At 46.4% G+C, this 24,198-nt stretch overlaps 1 protein-coding gene across 1 annotated transcript in view; it reads left to right on the top strand.

The window, feature by feature from the left end:
- The first annotated feature begins 12,245 nt into the window (after positions 1-12,245).
- Positions 12,246-24,198, top strand: part of LOC119113273 (uncharacterized) — a 22,941-nt gene continuing 10,988 nt past the window's right edge. The window contains exons 1-3 of the mRNA XM_037237630.1: positions 12,246-12,324; positions 17,666-17,839; positions 23,044-23,158. Coding sequence (XP_037093525.1) covers positions 12,285-12,324; positions 17,666-17,839; positions 23,044-23,158 — 329 coding nt within the window. The 5' untranslated portion in view covers positions 12,246-12,284. The remainder of the gene's footprint in view (positions 12,325-17,665; positions 17,840-23,043; positions 23,159-24,198) is intronic.

The raw sequence follows: 24,198 nt of genomic DNA, 5'->3' as shown, positions 1-24,198 counted from the left end.
CACTGACTCCTCATTAGCTCATTTGACACATTTCTGAGTCAGCAATGTATCAGCGTTTTGTGCCTCCAAGACGGGTCCGCGCAACATGGCTTTTTTAGCGTCTGTTAATGCACACGCATGTTCACTGCCAAACCTAACTGCGGTGACAGTCGCACGACAGTCATCGTCGCCTGTTCTGAGAGCGCCCGGCGTATCCATCCGCATCCCCGGCCGGTCCCGACGGCAAACGCCAGGAAGCCGGTTATATGGGGTCATGCAAGGCTGCAGAAACAGCAAGTAAAGCCGAACATAAGCTACAACACAAGCCCTTTAAGCTTACATTCGCCAGCTGGCGTTTTCGAAATAACCTTTTTAAGACAACCAGTCTAAGAAAACCAAGAAAGTTAAGACAGTGCGGTATATTAATTTTAGAAAAATGTCATTGACCAATAGTGTAGGTCAGAATTAAGTATAATGATATCTATAGAACATGTTTGTTTATTTAAATGCGGCACCTGTCCCTTGTCCCTGCCAGTTGACGTTTGGTTTACATTTTCCTTTGGCCAGCTCACGTTTCGGGGAGAACCACTTTGGTAATAAATGGTCCAAAGGAAATGATAGCACTCTGGAAAGTTTTCACTGTCGGAAGCTGCTAATAAAAACTGAATTGTGTCGCGATCTTTGTAAGAAGTAAGTATGATGCAGTGGCAGCTATGCTCGTTGATCATGTCAGCTGACGTTCTGCTTAAAATTGGGTCACGGCAGGGATATATGTTCAATCAGTAATCTGCTTATTTCAGGAATGGAGGACTAAACATCAATTCAACCATAATTATTTTGATCCAAGCTGTTCACGACATTCTGAAGCACTGGTCATAGAAACCCCGGAGCCCGCGCCCCACGGAACATTGCAATTTTATTTTGGTGATCTACTGAGGCGCTGAGGAAGCAGACATACGTGAGGAAGATAAAATGTTTTATGTTGCTGATTAGATAATCAGGAAGCCATGCTTCATATTTAACAGAGAGACCAAACAGCAGCGCGCGTGAAATTATTCGTCCATGCCTTTTAGATAGTTAGCTCAATTTTACTAAACCGTATCAATGCTAAGTTATGATCTTTCAAATCATTCACATATTCATAAAACTTTTCTGAGGTTATCGGCATTTTTTTATCTGAAGTAATTTCCCTGACTTCCATTCGTCGTAGTGGTTTGATTTGCTCTTAACAGTACCCCTGCAACGACGCGACAAGAAACTGCCCAGACTGAACTGCCTAACATATACCTGAAATATTGAGCTGAGAGACCTGGTAAATGTGCAGGGTGCGTTCTTCTCTACTGATTACGCCCCGTAACCAGCTTTTCTTTCAAATTCGAGAGATGTGGCTGGAAGGTACCGGTCGGTCTCCCCAGAAAACGCCTTCCCGCACGCCTTTGGCCATGCCGAAGCTGCTGCACCCCGATATGCATCTAATTTTGTGCCCCAAGAATGCAAGCATGAAATCACCCATCCGCGACCATTCAAAGCCCGAATCACAGCTAGGTGACAAAGGGAGAGGTGAAGAGCCTTTGTCTTCAAATAGGGAACAGGTTGCACGTCACCAAAGCTCACTTTACCCTCTGGGTTATTCACGATGTTATTCAATATTCACGGTGAATAACTCGTAAGCTACCTTTTTCAAGGGCTCCCACTCACCACTTGTGCACGGCCATCAACTTAAGGCACTCCAAATGTGGTCTGATTTGTCGGAGCAGTTAATGTATGCTGGTGAATCTCATCATCTAGCTACGTCGACGTAAACAGAATGCATTCGGGAGAATAACACAAGTTTTGTATGTTCGTAACTTTGGTGACGTTTCCCCTGTCAGTTGTTCGAAATCTATCATGGGTTTCACAAACTACCGCTAAAGAATGTCTTGCCATTTCTCTTCCGTTTTCCTTCAAAACCATCACAAATGTATGACTGAAAACTGTTCAGAACTCAGAGTCCAAGGTTAAGATTTTTTCACAAAAGACATATCCAATAAAAAGATAAGAATATGTGTAATGCACACTTTTCGAGCTCCGCCCCCTCTCCCCCCCCCCCCCCCCACACTAAGACGCACAGGATTGCCCAGGTGCTCCACCTTTACGCAGTCAGCGGCCACTTAAAATATTTGCTCAATGTGCAGGCATGGGAGTTCAAGAACGTGGGTTTTAAAACAGTTAGAAATTACAACAACAAAAAAATGCTGACCGCATGATGTTGATGCAGTCCGAGTAATTATCATATTATCGGGATACTTAGGACCACTGCCAGCCACGCAAAGCGAAATAAATATCCAGAACACAAATGTTACACATACCTTCACTGCATCAGTTTCTAATTACGACATATGTAGTTTTGCTCCTACCTTGCCACAATGCAACCGGAGGCAAACGTATGTACCCCACCGTACCTCAAATGTATGCACCAATGTATGCGCCAACTTACCTAAGACCGAGGCAAAATAACCAATTGTGCCAAACAAACGCATGGCTTGCTGATCTTGAGTAGGTCTAGTGAACTATGCCATAGATTATGTAATAAGCCCAAACGAGGAATACCTGGGCGTTATACGTCTCACTGTCGTCCGCGCAGCTCAATGCGCACCATCACCACCTCCATATTTCACAGTAGCTTAGTGCGTTTTGGGAACGCAATCTACAGACCGACAAACGGCGTGAAGATGGGCATCTGCAGCGCATTACCTCTAGCAATGACCGTCATACACTAAGCCATAGTCATCTAAGTCACAGTTTCGTCCCAATGTGGTCTAAGACCAATACTGCACACTTCAAACACAAACATTCAGTGCACAACTGCATTCGTTCATCAACTTAGACCTGTGCTCGTGCGACATGCAACTAATATAAACGTGATCATTCACGTTTTGACCGCAGAATTTGGAGAACATGTTAGGAAGGTAGGGAAAGCAGCTGTCCTTAGAACTTGTTACCTGTGAATTTCTGCAACAGCGGGACCCGTCTCACTCCACGCCATACACGCAAGCGCTGAGGGGTTGCGAGAAACCCTGTGGTGCCGGCTTTAAGCGCCACTTGCTGCTGACGCCAAGCGCCAGCGTCACATGGCGTTCTCCCTGCGGCTTAACCCATTGGGAGCCCATATCGCAATGTACTCAGAGCACAGCCGGGTCCAATGTCTCAGCATGGCGCGGTGAAGTGGCCAGTGGCCTCCCACCAGGCTGGCGAGCGGATCGGCGGCGCTTATGGCCCTGATCGATGGCCCCATCAGGCCCTGCCAGCACTGCAGCCGGCGCCCGAGTGCGTGCTCTGCACTCGAGGCGCCTGTGAGTAATCCCGTGGGTACGCCGGATTTGGCGACACGTGTGTCAGGAATCGTGTCGCAGTTATGATTAGGACTAACGTCAGCAAGAAGAATGAATGCTCGTGGGAATCACGCGCGTGGATCAGACCGCCCCCGACCTCCTGGAGTCACGCGATCGCCCATGTCCTGGTGGCGTCAGGCGGGTCGGTGACGTCACTGGACTGCTCCGGACTGTCTAACGGCGGGGTGGGCGCGGTGAGGCAGGCGTCAAATGCTGCCACGACGGCTCGAACCTAAAGTCGGGGAGCGCCTTGGCAATAGGACAATTCACGACCACATCCAGCATAGCAACGTCATCATTCTGACTGCTTGGGGGGGCGATATGCTTTGCTTCTCAGGACGTGTTTTCTAGGGCTGTTACGGAGCTATGCTTGCATTTATTTCCGATCCATATTTATTGCGGTGTACAATGCAAAGGTACGTTACATAGATCACAGATGAAGAGTCCTGAACTGCATCACAGTCATATCCTTACGAGTGCACTCAACGACTATGTTACCAAATTCGTCCATCCCAATGGCCCAATTGGCTAACTTGCTCTCCGATTCACCCACCGCGGTGGGATCGGTTCGAGCCACTTCGGGTATTCGCTTTTTGACTCTGACTGCGATCGTCTGTGGCCGGTGACAGTGGCTGCGATAAAGGTCAGGTGACATCAGAGAGCAGGACGGACCGCGCCGAAACTTGCGGTACGTCAAGCTTTCGCCAACAATTCTGCCTTTGGACGGGAATTTTACGATTGAATATTAGGGTCAGGGCTTGCGCAGCTCGTGCTGCCCAGCGTCCGCACTCATCCCAGAAATGCATCCAATCACAAGCTCGGAGTGAATCTGAACAAAATTTAAGCAAGCCGGAAGCGTAGGGACACTTGGCCCAACTCGCTGGTTGTCTTACCAAATAAATAACCTACTAATTCTTGTGTCTTTAAGACCTCAACACGCCCACCTTAATATAAGCTACAGAAAACTGCATAGCACAGGAATCAATGGCTAACGAGCATGCCAAAGAGCATAAGCTTCTTGCAATAGACAAGACACTTTACAGCGTATCCGCCTCATGGTGCAGAGTTATCCATCGGCATGCCGATTCAAACTATGCCATGCCACGCCTTAACACATCGTATCCAGAGCTTGGCTTCCTAACGCTTTGTAACAGGCGAAACAACAAATGCACTCCAAAATTGGAGGCAGTTCTTTAAGGACACACAAAAATGAAATAAAGTGATCATCATAGGGTAAGGGGGAGGAAGATGCCCCAGAAAGTGCATTTTTCTGAATATCCTTTGTCCTATCTTACTACCATTGCAAGTGCATTTATTTGAATTATTCTTTGAACGTTTTTACTGATCTATTTTTACTGATCACTTCCCCTTTTTCATTTCATACGCTTCTCGGAAGTGATTTTCGACAAGCCCGCAAGTGGGGCGTCTTGCCCCACCCCCGGGGCAAGACGCCCCGGGGCGTGGGACAAGAAGCCCGGACCATGGGGCAAGAAGCCCCGGGTATTAGGGCAAAGTATTTCACCAGGAATAGTACCCCATCTAACATCAAAAGTTCATGTCCGGGCTCAAACAGATTTTGTATCTGCCTACAGTTATTAAACTAAGTATTTCCACCTTGTAGATATCACCTTCCTCAACATCAAAACAGATTAGTATCAAAACAACCAACGTTTATTCAGGCATACCTTCACTGAACGGTAAGCGAACAGTAACGGTGGCTGATGCGGTAGCGTGTCTGGGTTACTACCACGTAAGAACAACTCACGGCAGTGGTCGCAGATGTACACCGTCTGAGTGTCATCTGCATCAGTGCGCGGAACACAAGCCCATCCTTTGCAGCTCCCACACTTAATGCCCTCCTCAGAGAAGAAGAAACGCATTGAGCATATCAGGCATGTCACGTCTTTCTCGGAGTCCGGCACTGACTTCTTTTTCGCCGGCTTTGTTTTAGTGCCTTTTGTTTTCTTGGGGTGGCTTACAAGTAGCTTCTCTTTGGACGGAGATAAAGTTAAGACTGCAGACTTCTCCGTTTTACGGGTGCGTTTTCTTTTGTCTGCCTTGGGTTTGCAGACGCAATCCCTCTGCTCGCTGGAGCTCCTCCGCTGGGACCAGCGCCGTTTACCTCGCCAGCTCTCCCGCTGCGACCAGCGTTACCCTCCGCACCAGTCCTCCCGCTGCTACCTGCGTTACCCTCCGCGCCAGCTCTCCCGCCGCGACCAGCGTCATCCTCCGCGCCAGCTCCTCCGCTGAGGCCAGCGCCGTCCATCTCGCCAGCCCCTCCGGTGTGACCAATGTCACCCTCCGCGTCAGCTCCTCCGCTGGGGCCAGCGCCGTCCATCTCGCCAGCCCCTCCGGTGTGACCAATATCACCCTCCGCGCCAGCTCCTCCGCTGGGGTCAGCGCCGTCCATCTCGCCAGCCCCTCCGGTGTGACCAATATCACCCTCCGCGCCAGCTCCTCCGCTGGGGCCAGCGCCTTGCACCTCGCCAGCCCCTCCGGTGTGACCAATATCACCCTCCGCGCCAGCTCCTCCGCTGGGGCCAGCGCCGTCCATCTCGCCAGCCCATCCGGTGTGACCAATATCACCCTCCGCGCCAGCTCCTCCGCTGGGGTCAGCGCCGTCCATCTCGCCAGCCCCCCCGGTGTGACCAATATCACCCTCCGCGCCAGCTCCTCCGCTGGGACCATCGTTGCCCGCCGCGCCAGCTTCTCTGTAGGGGCCAACGCCGCCAGTTCTACATCCACTGGGCCCCGCTTCATCCGTCAGCTGCGATGGTGCGTAGTATTCCTCTGTGAAGACGTCTTGGTCGAACGGCCGAAGACCGGTCACTTCGGAGCCCTTGATGGCTCTTTCGGCTGTTGCCATCCGGTTGAACGCTTTGCCGATCAGCTGCCCAATCTCGTAGACGGTGACGCCTCTGCCTCGGCTCGTCCGCAGGTAGTTCTCTGCCGCGACGTTGTAGCCGGCTTTGAGTGACTTGAAGACGGTTCGGCCGAGAGGTTGCATCTTGTGCAAAGAATGCGGTTACAGGGTCAGCATATGTATGTGGTGTTCCCTGGCGTAGAGGATGGCAGGAAGACACTTGTGGGACTGGTGTTCATCCAGTGTGATCAGCAATGGTTTTTTTATGCTGCTTTGCGGCCACTGCTGAAAGTGCACCAGCCACTTCAAAAACAGTTCACCGTCCGCCCATCCTGAATGGCTGGTACCAGCGATGGACCCTGAAGGAGTTTTATTCATGACTTTGTCCAGCAGACGCTTTGTCGGCCAGATGATCATCGGAGGTATGTAATGTCCCGCGGCAGCAGCAACTGACACAAGTTCGCCTCTCTCCGCGCTAGCCAGCGCTCCGACGCAATTTTTCCCACACTTGGCCAAAACCTTTGAAGGTGTCTGAACAGTGGTAACACCAGTTTCGTCCATATTCTAAACCCGCCAGCTCTCGAATATGAACTTTTCAAGAAGATCTTTATGGATCTCGAAAACCTGAACATTTCTTTTTTGAAACCTTTCTTTGTTGAAGCCAATCACCCGATGGATGCTGGTTCCTTGCGGCTTTCTAAGGCTGATGCCTAGGTTGCGGTTCAGAAAGCTGCATAGCCATTCTTTTTCGGCAGATCCATCTCGAAACGGATGCGGGAATTTCATACGTTTAGCCAACTGAAATGCCAGCTTCCGTACGTCTACGGTAGTCAAGCCAAAAAGGTGACTTCCCATCGCAAGAATGTGTTCTTTGAGAGCCATTTCCACATCAGAAGGGGAAATTGTGTTGTACCTTCCAAGATGCCGCTCTCCCGGACATTTCACGTCACCGTCGCGATGACGTCGGAGCGTTCTAAGTGGCGCACCATATTTACGTGACACCTCCCGCACACCCAGCCTTTTTTGAGGTCATCCCAAAATTTTCTAATGGCAATTTCGCCATATTTCATGCGCTGCGCTTTTTGCTTGTATGTCCGCACTGTGCCTGAAACAAAAAGACATTTTTAATGCACAATTACAATATAAACAACAATATGCTGTTAACTTTAATCACATTTCTAAGTTTAAGAGATGAATCAACTGTCAATATCATTATCTTCCTGCAATTGCATTTCCTCAAAATTCTGTCGCTGAAAAGTTCCAAAATAGTTACACGGATTAAACTATGGTCACCTAGTCACTAGCCGATTTAACAGAAAATTGTCACTAAAACGCACAAATGGCGCGAGACACCCCGTGGGGCTTATTACCTCACGACCAACTGTGGCGTTTTGTCCCGACCACTCATTCGGATAGAAAGCGGCGCCAAGAACGAGAACCAACACGGATTCAACACCGAGTAGTAAAGCAATTTTGGGTTCAAATTATGATCTCTAGATATGTATTAACGATTCTGAACTGTAGTGTGGTATAAACAATTGCCTTAGCTTGGCATTGGAACCCAAAAATGGAAGAAAGAAAAAAACACTCGCAAACACATTTTTACCCTTATCTCTCCAACGCGATCCACCAGGCTCGTCGCTACCTGCCAGCGTGCTGATCCCATTTTGTTTGTTTAACATAGCAGAAAGTGTTTCCCCGGAACTTTTTAAATTCTAAGATATCTTGATCGGGCGTTTTACCTCGGCGGGGCCCCTTGCCCCACCTTACCCTATATGTACGCAAATTTTCCCCGAATTCAGGTGGGCTGATGCCAAGAAAAAACGGCAGGTTCTTTAATAAAACTAAACTGCGACGAATGACTTGTTTTCTATTGTATTGGCCGGCCGGTGCGTCCATGACTTTCGTCGGCTATTAACTTTTGCTGTACGGGAGTTTTTTCACCTTCGCCCAGCGGGGGATCTCGTGTTAAAGTGGTGAAATTAACACTCTTTAAGACCCCCTATTATCCCGTGAACTAAACATGATACGAGAAGGCAAATGGCAGCATTCCATAACTCTTGGAAAATTATATCAGCCAGCCACTAATAAGGCGTAATCTTATTTTACTTGCGATATATGATGTCAGATCAAAGGGGTGAAGACCGTTGTTGCCTTGATTCGTGCGGCCGTACCAAGAACTCGACACGCCCTAACAGTTGGGAAAACAGCGTTGGAAATGATGTCCCAATGGTGCCACGACTTCAGTGCCACGACAAAGGCTCCTGTCGGCAGGAGTGCTACGACATCAGTTATGCGCAAGGTTACACTTCTACCGCAAAAGCTTACACAGATGTTACTTATACGGGACATTCTTCCTGCTGCAAAGGCTTTTACTTGACGTGATTGCTACACCATATAAGTTGTATACCGTGTACATTGGACAATCATAGTTTTCAAACATGGGCTTCGGGAGGGCTGAGAAGTGCAAAATGATAAAACGTACCCCAAAGATATTTTCCCACATGGGTTTTTCCCTGGTCCGCATGGTGCACCATGTGGGCCGCGGTGCGCATGGTGCGCCATGGTCTTTAAGGATGGGAGGGATCCTAATCTGATCGTGTAAAAGCGGCCTGAAAGTGTTCTTGAAGTGAATATTTCATTTCACTAATATACGTTTTCCAGCGTGAGTGCTTAGAAAAATTTAACAATGGCAACAACGATGGGAACATTTTGGCATATGTTCCTCCAATGAACTCATAACATGTATGAAACGCTATGCCCCCCCCCCCCCCTCACCCATCCATCCAGCTCTCCAGACAAACAGGGATACCTCTGTTTGGCGCGCGCCGGCGTTGTAGTGTCTCAGAACTCGCATAGTTGAATATTATTAGGGCTTGAAGGAGACAACGACACGCTTTTTATCGTCCGTTTTTGTGAATTTCAGTTGAATAACCGAAAAGTAGGGTGGATGTTTGGGTGACACTTAGACACAACAGTAACGAATGGTAGGTACTTACGCTAACCAATGAGATCGCACACTTAGAGCAAAAACATCATTGGGGCAGCATTTCTGCAACGTTGTTAATTATTATAATAACATTTGAGTATTTCTAGCTGAAGTTAATTTAAGGTCAGCGATCTAAATGGCAGAGAGCAGCTTCAAAACGGCCTCCACTCATCCGAAAGAATTATGTCAGAAACCAACAAAAATGCATGGTGCAAAGATGAAGAAAAATGAACGTGCGATACAAATTTTATTATCGCATACAAAAATGCGATGATTTTGGCCGAAAGTTCCTGGACCACATAAAAAGCCAAGGTGTCGTTTCATATGGCTATAAACGTCACCCGTGCTTGTTGACAACCGTGAGCGAGTGCCCCGTCTCGGGTGACGATCGACCTCCCGCTGGGGGCGGGATGACAATATCGCTGGCTAATCTGCCGCTCGTGTTACAATCCTGATGTGTTTATATTTCTCGTTTGAGGGTTGCTGGAGACAGGTAGGATTATGGACGAACCAAAGCACGTTAGAACGGACCACTGTGTCGGATCGGATTGGAATTTGACATTATGCTGCACTTGGACTGCTTGTAATCGGTTTAAAAGCATTAACGCTAGTCATTACACTGTGGTGTGATTTTGTATCCCCATATTTGTAGCCATGCGGTGTAACGTGGGCATTAAAATGATGTTGGATATGCTATTGTATTGATATCATATATTATATATGATATATATTGATTGATATGATGTATGACATCATGATTGTACCACGGTGCGCAGTCCAGGTCACGTCATATACAGGCAGGGTGTCGCACGCTGGATACACAGTATAATAGTTGCAGGAAACGAGCATAATCTTCTTCATTTCCCGTAGATTAAATTTCACAGGACGCGGGATATGATGAAAGATCGGCCGATGTCGGAAAAATACTGCCTTCAGATGGTCAGATCTGGCCATAACGGTACAGCATATCGGAAGGTAGGGAGGAAGGTTTTGGGCAGCGTAACGTTAGGTTCTGGTGTGGCTGCAAACCACGCTAAGACTTCAAGAGCAAATAAAGACCTTAAAGCCGAATATCGCTCGGTTCCTCTCAGGCTGCGCACAGACCTGTTACATTTGCGCATTTCTAGCTTAATTTCAGACTAAACGGTTACTTTTAACAAAGCGTAGGCAGGGATGGTGCGGTGAGGGAGGTCTCCCCTAGCGTCACCAGTGCGTCACCAGTAGGAGGGATGTTTGAAAATGGTCAAACACGCCCCCGGGTGGCCCACTGAATACCCTTCGCTTGGGGGTAGAGATCAATTTAATCCCAAAGAAGATCTCCAAATTAAGATAGATAGAGACACAACATTTGCAGGGTGGGTTTGCCAAATACCAAATTTAAAGTTTATAAATCATGACTTTGTGAAAAATAAGTTCTAACAAGGCCAAACTCCAGATTGGTGCGCAAGTGTCCCAGGGCTCCTTATGCAACAGCCGTAAACCTAGATGCCTATTCTAAGAAAAAGATCACTGGTATCCATTTAAGGTCAGTGATCTTGTTTGAACTTACGAGGGTGAAGGTGACCAAAAAAATACGAGATTACTGTTATTTTTCCATTCAAATGCTTATCAGGGATTACCCCATGCGGTATGTTCCCGAAGCAAAATATTGGCCAGGGCCATTTTAGGTCAGTGACCTAATCTGTCCTTTAGAAAGCCCATGGAACTTGCTTGTTACGGTCCTTGCAATAAATAGATTCGAGATGAGCACCAGAAACTCCTCCATGAAACAGGCTCTCCAGTAAAAAAGCAGGTTAGTTTCGACCTCAGTTTCAACCTCAGTCTAACGTGCATTTGTCATCAATTGTTAGTTGTGATGGTATACATTCATAACAACCAACACAAAAAAAAAACAGTTTTCAGCACCCCAGCCAGTCGGTAGTTTGTAAGCCCGAACACTCTCTTCAAACGAGCTCGCGTGCATAAGTTACATGGCTGCAGCCGTTCGTGGCGCGAAGGCCCCAGCTTACCGTTATTGGGCCTACCAGATGGCAGGCAGCAATATGGCCACGTCCGAGGATCTGCTGTTATCCGGCCTAACGCAGCATGGCTTCCTACCTTAATTTCATGTTTCAGCTCGCTAGCGAAGCCGCGGAGCTAGCGCCTTAAGCCGCCCTAACGGAATGTGCTTAACGGCAATGAAAACAAACTGCCGCCGCTACCAACACCTTTGCGAGGTTATATTTCAACACGATGTGTACTGATGACCGCAAGCAAAAAAAGGAAATTAGCAGGCGTGCAGACAGATCATTCGTGCGAGCTGCGCTCAAGGCTGAAGTCTGATCATAAATGCAATGAGCACGGCGATTTCATTAAATCTTAGTGTTACAGCCTACTGACCTGAGCGTCATCGTGAATAAGTAGACACCGAAGCGTTTTCCGGCTAAAGAAATGTCGGGTAAGAAACTGTAACTGTTGAAAAACTATAGCTGTGTAGAAATGTTGGGTAAGAAACTATAGCTGTGCAGAGATATTGGGTAAGAAACTATATCTGTTGACCGGTGTTAGGTTGCATATATATGGCATCTCGGTGTTACTATAAACATGAATAACAACGCGGTTATTAATGTAATGTGCTGTAACCATGTCGGCTGTACATTTTCACGCGGGAGGATGGGTTTTCCTTAAGGCAGTCCCCAATAATTAGAAGGGTGGGAGGTATGCCTGGAGTCACACGTTCCTAATGACCACAAGAGGCAATATCTACTGTGGTTTAGTGAAATGAGCTCCTCTCGTGCGCCGATTAGATCGACCGGCGGTATTTGCGGTCTGCGGCTGATCTGGGCCACGTTCAGGCCGCACCGGACCACCGGGAGGGGCTGTAGTCACGTGCGGGTTCTGGGCTGCGACAACGGCAGGGCCTGGTCATCTCGAGCAGCGGGCCAAGCCGCCTCCGCCCACGTCGGCTCCAGTCTGCTTGACCTTTTGGTGCCAGTCCCCGAACCGCCGCCAATTTCGATCGTCAGTCGCATCGCACGGTGCAGCTCGTAGACCTTTCTCCGGCCGGCTGGGAGCACTCGACACTGGAACTGCAGGATCGGCAATGATTCGACTCGCTTTCACCTTCTTCATAGCGTTGCCAGGTGAGTGCCACGGCTTGGGTAGAGCTGAGAATGCTGCTGATGCTATTTCAGGTTGTTATTGCTTTGCAGTCCGTCCAAGCATTAGAGTAACGTAAAGGCTTAGATGCGTTTCTCATTTAGAAGGCCGCAGCTAACACATCCAGAACTTTACATAATTTTTCGAGGAGGGTTGGGGGTGATACATCCTCATCCCCAGTACACAAGTATGCACTCCCAATGGCGCTAGTGCGATTTAACATGGACTCGCAATTGGAGCACACTGAATTATAACTATTATGTACCTGTGCATTACATGCCTTCATAATTCACGAATGAAATGGCTGGAATAGGGTGCATGCATCATTTTTCTTCAGAAAGATATCTGTGCAAAGGCAAACAGTTGTCTCAATTCACAAGCTAAGCCTTTGCACGTTATTTCCGATTTTTCGTAAAAAGGGTGCAACCTCCTGCAGACAAAAACATTATTTTGCAACAAACGTCTTTCCACAGATTGATATAGAGAAGTTGGTTGCATGGCTGATAGTACAGAATTGGTAGGGATGTCCAGAATGCATAATACATTTTTGCCATCATCCGAATGAAACGACACTGGGCTTGACGTCCACTTATCCTCTCAAATTTTTCATAATCTAGCACGCACTCTATCATATGATGCAGTTTTTCTGCTGTACAAGTGAAATACCCACTCTAGTCTCACTGCCTAAATCTTCATTTTTTAAAATTAATAATTGAGAAGAGGGCGCTGCGTAACAATAAAACGTTGTACAAAAGGGTGGCATCGCACATGCCATCGCATCGCACATAGCTGTCCCGCTTGAGTCTTCTGCACAACTTGCTGCTTTAAAAAAATCATACCTGTCTTCAAAAAGACTGTTGGAAAGTCGCGGTACAGTTGCAAACAGCTTTCTTATCATATGCTCATAAAACGCATTTCATCTCTGCGCTCTCTGATCTCCGACTTCATGCACTCTGGAACCTCATTGTAAATCAAACACAATCTAAATGTTGGCTTACAGTAATATTAGCCCGGAATATTAGGAATGTGCAGCTTTCTCGTCTTGTTTTGTCGTTGTAAAGCTTTCTCTGCATCTGATCTTGTTACTTGTAATTGCATCCGTCCCAGCCATATAGCCGTCTGCGTATAGACTGCGCTGGTCGGCAGGTATTGCCTCACATGTGGTGCGAGCAGTGCCTTGGCGGCGTTCTTCAGAACGACGCGTGATTGGTTGCCGCCATGTTCTTCGATGACGGACATTAAACTTGGGTTTTCAATCGCCATCAGGATACGACCATGTCGCTGCAGCGTGGTCACGCAGACTTGAGCCGGGCCTCAGTCATTTTCATCTCCATTTGGTTCGAGCCTGGACGAAGCATAGCCAGTCGAAGGGTCCTTTAAACTTCGTTGGTTATCTGGGACGTACTTCATCATGCGATTTCAGGTTGGCACACCTTTACAAGTTATGTTGCAGGTAAAGAAATGTGTTCGCGATCAGCTTTGCCATTAGGTCGTACAGCTGATTGCCATAGGCAGGGCCATAGGCAACGGCAACTCATTGACACGGCCAGACCATTGCAGACTGCCGTTTGATGATTTTTTCAGAACTGTGGCATGTGTTGGACGAACCTCACTATTTCTATCCCTAGAAAAAAATTGTCTAAGTTACGAAGGGTTAACAAGTATGGCCTCGAACATTTCGCGGCGCGATAGTCAGGTTCTTGTCGGTCGGCACTTATACATTTCTTGCGAATCACATACACTCAGACAAACACCTCTTGTTTGGATATTTTACTGCGTCAGCTGGAAAAGGGGCTGGATGACGTGAACGGAGCCTACCACTTTTCTTCAACCTCAAATCGCACATCGCACGTTTCGTATGCTGATGTCATCGTATCCGTATCTCTGAGTCTTGCTTTTGTCGGACTGAACGGAAATGACCATCATACATCCAGTCACTATTGGTCGCGTACCAGCAGTCAGACGAGTTGAATAAGTCACAACTTGGTTATTCTCGAGTGCTGTAAAAATGCATTGGCATCATCGTTTGTTGTAGAAATTTAATCATTACTTCGCTTCAGATTTTCTCAAAATAATCATCCAGGCGCAGGTGTTACTTCATGTTACGTTCTGACTGTGCGTGTGGGGTGGGGAAACCAAGAGTCAACTATACAAAATTAAAAACAGGACCTACCCCGCTGCGAGAGTAATTAGCAGCTCCAAAAAACATAATATGACTCCTGCTCTAAATTCCCTTGGATGAGCGAGGATCGAGGGCATAGTGGCACATCGCAATGTGATTAAAGTGTTCAAGGCGCTAAGGGAGGTAGGTCCGTCTCACGAGTTCCGTTCGCTTTTTGTCCCACGCGCCGCTGTTTCGACCCGTGAAACGCTCGCCTCGGGCAGCGGTAGTCTGCATTTGCGCAGGCATCGTTGACCGCCACACAGATGGTGTTTTCGCATCGGATCGCAGCTGCTTGGAACCGCATGCCAGCGTACGTCTGTCATGCTACAACACTGAGCGCGTTTAAGATCGCCATGCGTGATGTGATTTACCACTGACCGCTGATATGGTCCGGTCCATATATATTTTTGTTTTAACTCTTTGACAATTTCTCTTACCATTTTATGGCATACTTTCAGTGTGTTCCTTTTCATACTACACCTCTTGGCACGCAATTCGAAACATGACTTGAAAACGTAACAGTCATCTCGTGGATGGTTTCTAACGTACAAATGCTGGCACTAGTCCGGCTCTGCCGCGTCGTTTGGACATGCGGTTGGTATCCTGAGCTAGTATGCTGCATTCAATCAACAGGTTTGTGAGGCGTTTGGTCTGTGCATTGCCAATCAGAATTGTCTGATATGGCTTAACTGGCCGTATCCTTAAAACAATCTTCCCAACCGCAGCGCATCATGTGAATTCACTTGGTGCGCTTCATAAGGCTGACTCAGCGATTCTTTTGTCTTGTGTATGCTTTTTTGGTAATTAGTCCAAGGTGTGCGTATTCATCTGAAACAACTCGTTTTATATAACAAAAAATGTGATATTGGTATAAGTTCTGTCTAGAACATCTCACGGATTGGATCCATCCACGGATTGTGTATCAACGCGCAGGTCAGATTGGACCGGGTTAGAAATCACCACCAAAACATACACAAGTACCGTACCGGATTTTCCAAATCACGGATTAAACAGACTGAAAACCAATCAAATGGAAATTATCACTAAATGGTGCCTGAATAGATGGTGCCTGAAATGCTCAATGGAGACATTAACTCAGCACAAAATCTTTACACTAATAAAACACGGCAGCCTGAATTCAAAGGAAAGCACAAACTGGCTACATAGAACATAGCATATTCCATTATTATTATTATTCCATTCCATTCCACACATATTCCAGCCACCCTTTTTGTGAATAGATCACATTAACAGCTTGATATGAATGCCACTCATTAATGCTTTTATGGAAAAAGGGAGCTCTAATCCTTACAAGGTAGCTAAAATATGCTATACTGCACTAACCTGTCTTATCATAGCAAAACTACTTTTCCTTCTGATGTTGCCAGTAATCCCAATTAACCGCAGCGGATGACAGCACACGTCAGAGTTAAGAAATTGGATGGGAACATGTTTTACTGATAGAAAGCACACCATACAGTTTCGAAATACAACCTCCCGTCTGATAATTTTTTAAAAAAATAATTTCGTGGAAGTACTATAGTCTCTGTTTACCTAGTCAGTCAACTATAATTATCGTTTTAAAAACCTCAGCTTAAGCGTACTGCTTCAAATGATCCGTTTCCAGGTGTCTGCTGGAACGAGGATTGATGCACCGTCATGAATTACTATTTGTACCCCCCCCCCCCCCCCGCCGCCAAATGATTTATTTCAGCGGACTAAGATGCTGCCGTCTACAGCTAGGGTCAAAAGGTAACTTTCTCACCCGACGATGACCTGCTTCAGGTGAATTAAGTGCTCTTCTTATCTGGAAAAAGCTTTAGCATCAGGTAGGCACTTACCGATCTGAGTCCTATCTACTCTACTCCCACTGTTATAAACCAGATACAAATTGAAATCCAACAATGCATTGGCTTGCCTGTGATTCCCTTGTAATGATTTAGAAGCCCCAATGCCTTTTAAAAAGAAAGCCAGGAACTCAATGGGGGTTAACATGCCACCCAAGACTGCCCATCCATAAATCGCAAGCAGATTTGGTAATATTTTGGGTAGCTTAAGCGATCATCAGGGTACTTGGCAAGCGGATAGTACGTATATGAGTGTCAGAGCGTCAGCGGTCATGACAGATGTCGGATGACGGGCGACATGCAATTAATTCTCGTTTTATGAATGTAGGAGCATTCTGCATTTCTATCTGAGGTAATCACCGCGCACCAGAAGCTACAAAGTATTTTTAAAACGCTTCACGCTAAAAAAAACCTGGTACATTTCCTAGTGTGCTGAAAAAGCAGACAGAAAGCACAAAGTGACGTACCATTATCGGCATGGATGAAACCGTCGTGTTTTTCTTTGTAAGTGCGATTTCATGCGGCTGCGCGACGCACAACTACAAAAAAGCACGATGGTAGAGTGGGCTAAACCTCAAGGCTCACACAAGGCTTCAGGTACAAGTCTTGTTCTTGCTGCTTACTGCACATCATTTCAGAGTGGACATTGGTTCCTGCTGGATCCCAATCTAATATTGAGCTGCATCTTGGTTCTTGCCACGTGACTGTATGTGCCAGGCTGTATGTGAGCTCTGGCTGAATTTTTTGACATAATGCCAGGCTGAATCTTCGTTCTTGATAGTTACTTTGACCTAGTATCGGGCGGGCTCGTGGTTCTTGCTGGATCTTTCGGCCTAATATGAGGCTGGATCCTGGTTCCTGGTGGTTCTGTTGGTCTTATTCGAGAATGCATTATGGGTTCTTCCTAGTCCCGGAACCAGGAACTAAGAACCAGAAACCGGTTTTTGGGAATAAATCTTTCCAGCCAGGCATATGTAGGGTTGCAAGTTGTATTGGTCAGGTCCAATATACTCATGTGAAAACGAAAATGAAACGCAGGATGGCAGCCCCCTTGTTCGTTTGTCCTCTGGCCGTGATTCAGTGCTAATAATGAAGCTTCGAAGTGTCAAGGAATTTATTTGAAAACCTTGACAACTTAGACGACTGATTGTCCAGAAGTGAAAAGTGCTTGACGCTAAATATCCTCAAAAGATATATAGCAGTTCTGCGGTATTTCTACAGAAAAGGGACACTTCGACGATCCCACACCGAGCGACTGAATCACCGGCATTGTTTTGGAAAGTACTCGACAGATGCCCGCCTACCCTGTTGCAGGTATCCAGGGAATGGCCTGCTTCCACTGTGTCTCCATCAACGGCAGCATGCCCAGCTGCGAGGACCCGTTCTCCAACATCCCGGACACGTTGAGCCCTCGCTGCACGACCACCTGGAAGAACCGACAAGGCTTGTTTCCTTCCTCAGCTTGCATCAAGCTCGCCGGTGTTGTAGGTACGGAAAAAATGTCTGTGGTAAATAGCCATTAACTATCTAATATTGACTGGACTGAACGTATTGAGGGATTGACGTTTTGTGTTGTTTACGATTTATCATATAAGCTTGATTTCTTTCAGTGTCACCGACGTAAACACGCCGTGTGACAGTGAAATTCTTTCTAAGAGTAGACTGTTGGATTCGTACACACCATTCCGTACGTTCGATTCGTACATATTTTCAACTTTGTTATGTGTCACAACTATCATTCCCCAAAAGCACACGTGGGTGGGAGAGATGAGTATTGGAGTTTGGAAACATGTAGTAGTTGACAGAATGTTCGGTTGTTGGTAAAATCCGGACGCAGATATTAAACATCAAATGTCCACTTGTGCAAACATTCGAATGCATGGTGAAAACCTAGTATTTTTTCTTGAAAGTAATGGATACCAATTTTGAGTCTTAATGACAGCTAAGTATGTTATTCGTGTCGTCGATGGAAAGAGATCTTGTGCGTATGGCTTCCGTTTTGCTGGTACAACACTGGTTTACCGGACTCCAACAGTCTCATGTTGAAACATTTCGCGGAAATGCAGGAGCATTGGGCTGGAGCGGTTGTGACACAAAATCTTCCATTAGATTCATGGTCAATATTGTACTTTTTACGTATGCGCAACATACATATCGCTCACATAAAACAATGTGATGTAGGCATGTGGAAAAATGGCGAATTTGTTGTGCTTACCATAGGCAACAATATTCTACCGTGACTCGATATTCTTCCAAGTCCTTTGACAACAAGGGTATGACTTACCCACCATGCATTCATCTGAACGCGTCTTTTCATTCTGAACATGTACGAAGGAGGTTTCAATGTGTTTACCATTATAGTACAATAAGTAAGCCAAACTGAATGCCAAGTTACAATGAAATGCTTTCTCACACATGGCTGCTAAGTGTGTGAATAGGTCGTTCGTGGTCAGGAAATTCCAACGTTTTGATGAATTTTCTAACAAATCTATGTTCTATAAATTGTGGTGTTTTAATGCTCGGTCTGTCGTGTATATCGGCTTCATTCAAGCCCGATTTTCGCCAAGATTATGAATTGGAGCCTTTCAGCAATTCCGCAAGTTGGTTGCTCTGTGCACTAAGAACTCTAATCATGCCTATTTTTAGCACATTTCACGTTGTGCGATAAATGCACCGTTTATGTAGTGGAAAACAAATCAATCAGATGCTTCAACTGGAATGCTGAATTTTCGGTTTGCTTTGCCCAAAGCGCTTAAGCGAAAACAGGTACTCATATACGCAAGCCTATATACAAACGTGCTAAGATTTGCATGTCAACAATCTGCCTTTGTTTATTACCCGTTCCTTGAAGGCGGTTGATACGTGTAACAGTATGTGTTTGAATGCCTTTGTGAGCTTATGTGCGAGCACGTGCGTATACATGCATTCTGCTTTGTGTGTGTGTGTGTGCGTGTGTGTGTGTGTGTGTGTGTATGTGTGTATGTGTGTGTGTGTGTGTGTGTGTGTGTGTGTGTGTGTGTGTGTGTGTGTGTGTGTGTGTGTGTGTGCGTGTGTGCCCGCGCGTGTGTGTGGCTGTGCGTTCGCGTGCGCATGCGCGTGGCCACCTGCCTCTTAATGAATTCGAAAATTCATGATATGTTTTCTACTAATATGTAAAATGATGTTCTTACAGTGATGCAATGGAAATAGAACAATATGCTTTCTAATGTGAGGTGTTCCATTTCGGCCGGGATTTGAGGTTTGCTTTTAGATGAGTAACGGTTGAATACCTGTTATCTTAGGTGCGCCTATTACAAGCTTGGCCTGGGTTATCACCATTCGTTGGCCCAAGCCTCTTGGAAAATACCGCCTTTAGTCAGTTATGGCGTGTTGCTGTTCTCAATTATTTTGACCACTAATTGTAAGAAATCCGTGTTTATCTGTTGCATCAACGTTGAGACCCACACCATTTTCAACAACAAAAAACAACAAAAAGGCGTTTGTGCTACTAAATTACAGATTGAGCACTTATCGCCTTCCAGCACACCTGTTGTTTTTGACACTGCATGTATCGATATATCTCCAACCGTGAAATGGAAAAGGTAAGCTCTGTTGACTGTGTTGTATGAAATACTGCTATCTGGCTATTTTAGTGAAATAGCCCGTGTCCCGCAACCATTTTGCTTCAAAGCGAAAGTATCATCAGTGAAGGTGTTTCCATTAAAAAAGGCGTCCCATCTTTGGATCATATTTCAAAAACATCCTCTAGACCAGTTACTAGAAATCAAGACTAGGACCTCAAGTTATCAAGTTACGCTAGTTACAAGTTACGTCTAATAGTAGCTGTTGGTAGAACCATTTCAGCACGGTGAAGATGCAATGAGGAGACCAATTATAATTATGATCATGTCCAAATTACGCTTTCGGCGTTTCGCTACAGCTTTACATTTTTCCTTTCTTAGTAGACCCAGAGTGTTGCCCTATTCCGCGACGGCTGTGGCTATGACGACGGCGGAGCCGGTACGGCCGTCGTCGTCTGTTACTCCCAGAGGTCAAACTTGAGCCTTTTTAATCCGCACATGGCCGGCCCGCGGGCTTAAAAGTGGCACCTCTACTGGAGTGAATAACGCAAGTAATAGCGTTTGTAATGGCAGTTAATAACTTTTATTGGAAAAATGGTTATATTACTTAATAAGTCTTAAAAATCATTGAAAACAGTTATCGTAATAGCAATGAATAATAAAAATAACAAAATTAATGACGCCAGTAATGGCGTATATGATTGGCGCAGTAGCAGGCGAAGGCCATTAGCCGTGGAGCGCATGGGTTGAAATTTGAGCCAGTGCGTAACTTAAGATCATGTGATACTTTTTCCAAGAGCCAAAGCGCGGTTCAAGAAGATAAATCAAAGCCATAGTTTGATGTGCTGTTGAATTCGCATGATCATAGGCTCATACTTGTAGATGCTTTTTATCTTATCAAGAGGGTTTCAAGCTTTCGTGGCATTCAATATACAAGCATGCTGGCAACTCACTGTCTTGAAAATATGACAGGTCACAAACTTTAGAAAAACGAGGCAAAAGAAAGTATTGCTTTCATGGAGGTGAGCAGAAAATTTAATGCTCTTTCTTCCACCGGAATGTCTACGTCAAATATAAATTCTAACTTATTTAGAAGGATTTCGAGAAGCCTGGTAGTACACACCAAATTGGACGCGTCTGATGTAATAGTAAGTGAAGGTAAAAAGGGTGCCATTTTTCCTTTAAGGCACTTTTGGCATTACCTAACCAAATTTTAGAGACCACTTCAGAATTTTTTCAGAAGTATTTCATAATCCTTTATCGCATTAGCACCTAATTTGCTACCGCATGGCTTACGCATTTTACCTCAATTCATTTCTATTTGAAATATCACTGTTAAAATTTGATGAACTTTTCCGTAATGACATGTATGTTTGTTATGCTACTTTGGTCGTATTTTACATTGGTTCAACACATTAGGATCATCGTCTGGCTACTTGCGTAACACCTGGGCACTACAACATGCCTGAGCCAGCCTAAGCCGAGGTTTTTGCCTAATGCCTTAGCAAGGACTGAAATTCTGACAGCAATCCGGCGAGAGATCGGCATTCTAAACCTATTTCTTTGGCTTCACCACACGTTCTTCAAATTGACGGATGCCAATGTGTGGAGCGTTGATGCGAGCGAGCAGGCTACGTAATTCACGGATTCGAACGTCCAGTGAGAGCCGGATGAGCTTGACAGCAGTTGGAAAGAAAACCATTTGCAGGCCAAAGCTATCCATCTATGCAATACAGCCATGCATCCATGGCCGATCATGTATTCAGTGCCTGAGCTTCCACAAGTCGCTGTCGCCGCCACTCGACAAAAGACAACTATTCCCGGCGCAAACGCATGTCCAATACGCATCAGCCGCATACAGGTATGCCTTATGTGCTTAAAACACTTGCAAAGCACGTTTCCTCCAACACTTCGAAGCGTCACAAATGCTTCAAAATAATTGCATTCGGTAAGCCGTCATGACCTGCATTTTAAAGTTACACACTATATGATTATCTATCGTGGTTGTAGTTCCTTCTGCGATTTGATTGCCAGTTTGTCAGTTTGCCAGTCAGTTTGATGCTCCATGCATATTGCATATAACCGCCACGGCTGGCTTGCCCTGTCCACCAGGGGCTTGCGGTTCGTATGAATGTTGCAGGATCCGGACCAGCATTGCATTCAGCTCGAGGCGGTTTTATCCCTGCCCTAAGTTATCCCTACTTTATTACACTGAGTGCTACGTCGAAACGACTCCGATATCCACGGCGAACCGTGTCGTCGCCAAAAGCCTGCCTTTAGTTGCCAATTCTGCAAAATGCTCGCACCTCGGCAGCAATAGCATGTGCACCCGCTCAAATGTGTTGCACGGACATCCATTTTGTGTGATGTGTCATGTTTTCGGAGAACCACAATGAAATATACAAAACCAATCCAGTCACCTCAACTCAATTCCACAATGCATTCTACTGCCAGACTGCGACGAGAAAGCTCACATGCCATAGTGTCATGCGTTCTGTCACGTTCCATGTTCCCACTCAGAGACAATAGAACCACGGAACCTGCAACCATGGACAAATAGGCTCCAGTCAGGCAGGTCGTGTTTTGCTCGGCTGGACTGCCTCGTCAGTGGCGTCATTTCCACTGACGCTGCCAGAGATGAGCTCGAGGAATGTTGCCTGAGAGGTCAAATGGGATCGCGTTTGTGCCAAGCATGCATAGGACTTGGACTTCAACCTGCAACTTGAATTTAAGGTCTTGTTTTATGTGACCCCATTTGGAGTCTGCTCCATCCAACAGTTGTGTATAGTGGACCATTTTGATGTTATGTCATGTTTTTGGAAACTTGCGACTCATTGCATGAGACATCCCAAGGATTCGACACTTAATGTCCTGTAATAAACAAAGCTGCAAGTGCTCGCATGTAGCCTGCTTGTGTTATACGTTGTCGTGGTGCTCTGCGAGACATGCGACTGATTTGCCTCGTGCCAGTTCAGGTGGAGCACCTGCCCTGCGAGATACGTGTCCGGTTGGCCTGGTTGACGGTTGAGACGATGCACCTACCGCGCAAAGTTCGTGGTACGTTGACCTCGTCGACAGCTCGCATCTGATCTGACCTGTGTTGCACGTCACCCCGGCATGTCTCGTTGCCAGCTGAGACCGGTGCCGCGTTCGTGGTGCGCACCTGCTCGGTGGATGGCGCCTCGCTGACGTCAGAGACCGAACTCAGCCGCTCCAGCCACTGCGGCAGCTTTGTCTTCGACGGCGAGTGAGTGCCCGTATGAGCGAGGCGGTGGGATGAGCAGCTTCTAATCATGTCGGCGAGGATGGAGGGAAATTCCAGCTCGCATCCCGGCGATCGATCTTCGAAATCTACCGAGGCTATCTAACATGAGTTGGCTGGAAAATAGCCTGATACGAAAAGAGGCCTCCATTGGAAACTTCATTGAACTGAGATGGGAATTGGGCAAAACGCTGCATGGAATCAAAAGCTTCACAGGGTGGTCCGGCACTTAACGATAGTTACAAGACGGAATGTCAAAATGGTACCGTAAAATTGAAGCATGAGCCGGGCTCATACCGGTTTCATTCCGCACGATGAATGTTACTCTGGCCAACTCTGGCGCGTGCGCCACACTCCGTAGCGCTGAAGTCTGCGTGCGACTCCTGCCCGCCCTTTACGCACCCTGTCCATTCTGTACATGATAAGCTAGAACAAACATAGAAATATAGACAGGTGTCCCTATACCAGATCTTGACATTCCCTAGGTACTTTCAGACTGCATCCGATGGGCACGTGCCTTGGTCAGGCGCGGGCATACTTCGTTCACCGCCTCTATGCAAGTTTCCATCAGGTGATTCAGTCCATGCCATGCTGCGCCACAATATATCTAATGATTTGCATACATTTGACTGCGTATGACTTCGGGATAAATGCACTTGCACGAATAATTTTGACTCATCGTTACTACATCAGCACGATGTGCCAAGTCGGCTTTTATTGCGCTGGCAGCTTACAATGTAATGTTGGTTTAACATCCAAATTATGGTGCATACATGTTTTGCCTCCGATGACATGCATGCACAAAATGGGCCTTCCAAAAAGCGATGTCTTTTATCAAGTCGAAATGCCTCGTTAAGGTGGTTTTTATAGGGGTGAGGGCTTGCCAGGGAGTTTCGCGATGCCACTTTTGCCACTTGTCAGCCACTTTAATTAATGTGTGAAATGGTTTGTGGACAAATTTGGCACGAGTCTCAATGCTCTTTAAAGTGACATAGACCACGAAAGGTCTTTGCTAAGATCACGGG

This window comes from Pollicipes pollicipes, unplaced genomic scaffold, assembly GCF_011947565.3.
Source record: "Pollicipes pollicipes isolate AB1234 unplaced genomic scaffold, Ppol_2.1 Scaffold_7261;HRSCAF=8764_pilon_pilon_pilon, whole genome shotgun sequence".
NCBI lineage: Eukaryota > Metazoa > Arthropoda > Thecostraca > Pollicipedomorpha > Pollicipedidae > Pollicipes > Pollicipes pollicipes.
Note: the sequence above shows the minus strand (reverse complement) of the source record. Positions and strands in the feature narration are given on the sequence as shown.